This window comes from Gobio gobio (assembly GCF_949357685.1).
Source record: "Gobio gobio genome assembly, chromosome: 7".
Classification (NCBI taxonomy): Eukaryota; Metazoa; Chordata; class Actinopteri; order Cypriniformes; family Gobionidae; genus Gobio; species Gobio gobio.
The window spans coordinates 15688043-15694042 of record NC_137103.1 but is presented as its reverse complement, the minus strand read 5'-3'; the positions used below and the strand labels follow the sequence as shown (position 1 = coordinate 15694042).

The following is a 6000-nucleotide window of genomic DNA, read 5'->3' as shown; positions in this document are numbered from 1 at the left end:
TGTCAGGCTGGGGGTGTCTATATTCTACCATTTAAATAGCGAATTCACCATGGTGCGAGCACAACTGGCTTTTAAAGGGAATGGGAGATGAGACTCTGAATGGTTTATTGCACATTACGCCCAACACACCCATGACTCATTAAGAGACCAGGTACAACCCTTTTGGACCATGCACCTGGCACGCTGACCATTTTTCCTGTTGTTAAACTAGCAAAAGTGGTTTACCTGTGCTGTGTGCTTTAGACCATGCGCTCAGATCTTTAAAATAGGGCCCATAGTAACCATCAATGCCTTTAATAATTTTCAATGACTAGTCAAGTTGTTTTTTGAGAGCACAAATATACAATTTGTTTGTGATTAAAATTTATTCTTTAAAAGTGAATAACTACATTTGTAGTGTTCTCATTACAATGCAATCTGCACTTTATCAAACGCGTATACATGTAAACACATTAAAGAAATATAATCTACAGACGTTCCTAATAAAATAAACATACATTTAAAATGTGTCTCCAATTATCTGTTGAGTTCTGCTAAAGGTGAAAAAGAGGAAAATGAAAATGAATCTCCAAATGAAAACACGCAACCTTACATGAGTTTACAGTGCTTAAATAAACGTGCTGCTTAATTCAAAACAGTCTCGCGCGATAACACAAACACACATGTGAGTTTAGGTTGGTTTGGTTGAAGAAGAAATAAACCCTACTTAGAGTAAAATATGACAATGAAGAACACGCAACCAATGGAATGTGAGTAACATTAAAACCATGTGATAAACAAATCTGATATCTGACTTTAGCTGTAGCATAAATACAAAAAGAACAAATTGAAAGTGCAATAAAGGAAATGCAGCAAAAGGGTGATCTGAGGGCTTCATTATCCTCATCATCATTGTCATCATCTGAAAGTCCAAAAGAGTGAGAATAAAAGCACCAAGTGAAAAAGAAAAACAAAGTTGATGTTTTCTACTCTTCCTCCTCCTCCTCCTCCTCCTCCTCCTCTCCTCCCATCACCTCTACGATGAGTTCGGCGGTGCAGATGGCCTCCCCGACGCTGTTCATTGCCTTGCAGGTGTACTTTGCGTCATCATCCCCATTGACCTCAGAAATGACCAGACTGCAGTTTCCGTCTTCATCATAATCGATCTGAAAATGGCGCGTCTCTTTTATCGGCTGGTCGTCCTTATACCACACCACCTCTGGGTCAGGATAACCTGCGTATAAAAAAAAAAAGAAAAGAATAACTTGAAAAAATGCATGAACACTAAAAGATCCCAATTACTGGCTTACTACTACTGTTAAAAGTTTGAGGTATTTTTTTTTGTTAAGGCAAGTATCCATTAAAGGAATAAATCACCCAAAAATTTTAATTAGCCCATGACAAATACAATCAGAGTTATATTAAAGGGGTACTTCACCCCTGGAAAGATGAATGTGTATTTAAATTGGGTCATTTATGTAGTAGAAATTGGTGCCTTCTAGACTGAAAAAAGCCAGAAAATTTGTTTCGGCTCATATGGATGAAAGACAACAACTCCCAGAATGCACTTGCTCCGCTGCCCTACAAGGCCACTCCCAAGCCACGCCCAATATAGTAATATAGTTTAAATAATATAGTTTTATAGTAATAAAATCATTTAGTTCAGTTAGAGAGCAGACACTACAATTAAAAACTGAACGTGTCTGCTCAATACAGCGCGAGCTGAATGAGTGTGGCAGCACAAACACAGCAGGAGTCAGATTTCATTCATCACAAGAGCAAACAGCTGACAGACAAGATGATCGTGGAAGACTTGGTTTCAAAGTGAAAAGCGCCTATTTAGTTAAGTGAGTTTGTCACTGTACTGTTTTGTTGTTGTGTTTTCATGAACCCACAATTCAAGCAACGCGCCCCCGAATTGGCGGTAATTTTAAAACAAAATTCAAAAAGAGCACGGCCGACCGGCATTCATTCACGGCCGCATTGTAATTTATTCACGGCCCCACAGTCATTCACGGTGCGTGTCCAGTCTGGCACGTTTTCAGTTCATGAAAAAGTTCTTAACTTTCATAGGAATTCATTGAAAACACTCGCTTTGCTCTAGCCTGGATGCCAGCCGAACTTAGCCCCGCACACAACATTTGAGGTCAGGCAGTTCAGTCTGGAATTGATCCGTTGTGGAGCAACTATGGAGCAACAGGAGCTGTTCGGACCAATGAAATTGTCAGGGCGGGCTTTATACGATGATGGACAGATGATAAACAGTACCGTAAGCATCCACGTCACCAAAGAGCGCTTGGGTTGAATTTGTTCTAATCCTAAATGGAGAACTTGTTCGTATATGCATTCACCTTCACCATTTCTCTCAGAAATGATGATCGTGTTGGTAAGTACTCCGTGTATCCTTAAATTATTTTTTACAACACAGACAAAAATCGTTTACAGTCTTCTTCTTCTACTTCTTCCAGTGTGCGTGCAGACAGGGTTGCCAAGTTTTCACAACAAAACCTGCCCAATTGCTACTCAAAACTAGCCCAAAACAAGCCCAATCCTGTAAAAAATGCCGTTTGGGGGGGAAAATTTGTGTTTTTTTGGCAGGGCTGTCTGCTAAAATTCACACTCCTGGGTCTGTATATCACATAATTGGGGTCGCTTCAACCGCAGACTTGGCAACACTGTGTGCAGTTGAGTTCTGTTGACATTTGACAGCTAACATAATGCGTCGCTCCGTTGCTCCGATTGGTTGTAGGTCTATCCAATTGAGGTCTTTCCTGGTTCGGTTGAAACACGCCCCATAATCACAGCCCAACGGAGCAGTATCAGACTCATATTCTGACTAGAATTGAGTATGACAACGTCAGACTAGCTTTGCTCCACAGCGCTCCATTATGAATGTCCATGCGGCGGTCTGTGTCTTACATTCGGTGAGTGAGATCCCACCCCCTATGGGCGGGTTGAAAACAAGAGGAACTAGCTCCTACTACTGGCTGTAGTCTCTAGCCTCTGGGGGCATCTCAGGGGGATATGAGGGAGGGAAGCGCGGTCATTCGAATATACTACCGGGTTTCTACTGATACAAAGCTTAATGCTAAATCACTGAAGTAACCCTTTAATAAATGTCCTGTCCTGGCAGTGAATGGCTGTTTCTGTTTTGAAGTCCATAAAAGTGCACCACCCGGCTCCGGGGGTTAATAAAGGCCTTCTGAAGTCAAGCGATGCTTAAATATCCATATTTAAAACTTTACAAACTGTAATCTCTAACTTCCGCTAACTGTCGTACGCGCATTCACGAGAGACTGGCATTCCAGCATATGACGTAGGACGCAGGCATAGTGTAAGTTCCGGTGACGAACGCGGAAGCGCAGAGGATAGAGCAAAACAAAACTTGGTTCTCGCTAGAACTAGCATATTCTCAACGCCTTTATTAACCCCCGTAGCCGTGTGAAGTACTTTTATGATGGATAGATGCACTTTTTTTACTTCAAAACAGGAAAAAGCCATTCACTACCATTATAAAGCTTGGAAGAGACAGGATATTTTTGAATCAAACTATGATTGTATTCGTCTGAAAAAAGAATGGCATATATCATGGGCTAATTTTCATTTTTGGGTGAACTATCCCTTTAAATTGATCAATGACAGTAAAGACTTAAATAGTTACAAAACATTTTTTCTTTCTATTTATTCATCAAATAATCCTGAAAAACTGTTTCCACAAAAATATTAAACAGCACAACTGTTTTCAACATTGATAATAACAATCTTGAGCACCAAATCAGCATATTAGAATGATTTCTGAAGGAAAAGTGGTTGTGGGTTGTTGGTAAACATGTCAACACATTGGGCACACATAATAAAGTCATTAAAACTGTAATTGTATTTTACACCAAATGTAATCACTTGCACCATATTTTATCCATAGAATTTTCTGTTTCAGCAGTATGTAACCATATAATTTTACCTTCAATTATGCAGTCGAATCGAGCAGCGCTGCCTTCCACCACCTCGACATCTTTAATAACAGTGCTGAACGCGGGTTTCATTAGAGTCTTCTGCTCCAATTCAACAGAAAACTGTCTATCCTCTATGACAGATAAACAGGAAGATTTACTAACTCATTTGTATGAATTCAGTAATAATGACACATTTTTATAGTAGTTCAGTAGGCTACATCACTTTAAGACATTACTTATATATATTACTTATATATATACACATTACTTATATATATATATATATATATATATATATATATATATATATATATTCATTCATTTTAATTATTTAAGCATGTCTACAATCAGTGCATGTGCATAAACTGCACAAGAGAACTCTGGAGTATGTTATATTATATGTACATCGCATAAATCAAAATTAACTAAACAAAAATAGCGAAGTAGTCATTAGGTGCCATGTTTATTACAGCAGCATCTCAGAGATCTCAAATAGATTAATTAGCAGAAGGTATTACTCTTCTACCTCAGTGTGATGTCATTAACAACAGTCCTATATTGTTGAAACAATGTGCTCCAAACGAAAAGAGGTGTGTCCATGTTACTACGGTTTCAGGGAAACATTTGAGACTAGTTGGTTAGTTTCTCCAACAATGCATCATACTACGCTTTGGAGTGACTAGGGATGCACCGATACCATTTTTTCAGAACCAATCCGATACCAAAAATTGGCCGATACCGATACCAGTGCAGTTTTGTTTCAAAATTCAATGTATTTTCTATACCTCAGTGTGTTGAACTGATAATCACTCTTTTGTGTGTTAAACACAATCTACTAAATACAGACAACTTCATTATAAAGAAAAATAAACAAATTAAAAATATATAATCACAATCTATGACACAAATACTACTATAAACTAGATGGTGGATAAACAAGATTAGTGGATAATTCAGCAGCAAAAGTTACTCTAGAAAAATCATGAGAGCACAATAATAGTATAAAATCTAAACATTTAGTAAAAAAAAAAAAAATTAGTGGGGAACAAATAAAAGTGATTAAGTGTAGCACTAAATCTGGCAAAATGTTACACATTGTTGTAAAATACATTCATGAAAAACAAGTAAATATATTTATAGAACATATAGATGGGGCAGAACAAGAAAGGCTATTAATAATCTTTCATTGTGCAAAATTATTATAATATAAAAGGCTCCAATACTGAGCAGCACAAAGCGCTTATGCACATCTCGTGCGCAGGATCATGCGCTTGAAGCAACATGGAGTCACAGCGCGCTATCGAAGGTATATGGATGCGTAGTGTATCTATCTATGCAATTTTTTACTGAGCCTTTTCGTTTAACAGTCTAAAAAATAAGTTACCGTGCGTGTCAAGAAAAATACAATCTCTAGTCCAGTGTTGTGAACTAACAGACACCCGGTAGAAAGTAACATGATTTAGAAACCGCAATAAACTCCAGCCAAATCTAGCCACAGGACGTCACACGCCAGTATACCTTTTGTGCCGGTCCCAAGCCCGGATAAATAGAGAGGGTTGTGTCAGGAAGGGCATCCGACGTAAAACTTGCCAAATCCATTATGTGAATCACGAATATGACTTCCATACCGGATCGGTCGGGGCCCGGTTTAACAACGACCGCCATCAGTGCCATTGACCTACAGGGCACTGGTGGAAATTGGGCTACTGTTGGTCGAAGAAGGAGAGGAGGAAGGCGTGTCCATGGGCAGAGAGAGAGGAGGAAAGGCAGGAGTTTAGGACTGAAAATTAGGATTTTGAATGTTGGTACGATGACAGGTAAAGGCAGAGAACTGGTAGATATGATGCAGAGGAGGAAAGTCGACATTCTGTGTGTCCAGGAGATCAGGTGGAAAGGGAGCAAGGCTAGAAGGATTGGAGCAGGGTTACAGAGGTATTAAGCTGATGAGCCATACAATGAAAGTGGAAGCAAGGCTAAGCGGAGAAGTGAACATTTGTGATCAGCAGTATGGTTTCATGCCAAGAAAGAGCACCACAGATGCATTATTTGCTTTGAGAATGTTTATGGA

At 39.0% G+C, this 6000-nt stretch overlaps 1 protein-coding gene across 4 annotated transcripts in view; it reads right to left on the bottom strand.

Moving 5' to 3' along the window:
- Positions 1-279: 279 nt before the first annotated feature.
- mylka (myosin, light chain kinase a) overlaps positions 280-6000 on the bottom strand; it is a 133093-nt gene continuing 127372 nt past the window's right edge. For all 4 annotated transcript variants that reach the window (XM_079822474.1, XM_079822475.1, XM_079822477.1 and 1 more), the window contains 2 exons: positions 3941-4063; positions 280-1213 (listed from right to left, as the gene is read on the bottom strand). In XM_079822474.1, coding sequence (XP_079678600.1) covers positions 966-1213; positions 3941-4063 — 371 coding nt within the window. In that variant the 3' untranslated portion in view covers positions 280-965. The remainder of the gene's footprint in view (positions 1214-3940; positions 4064-6000) is intronic.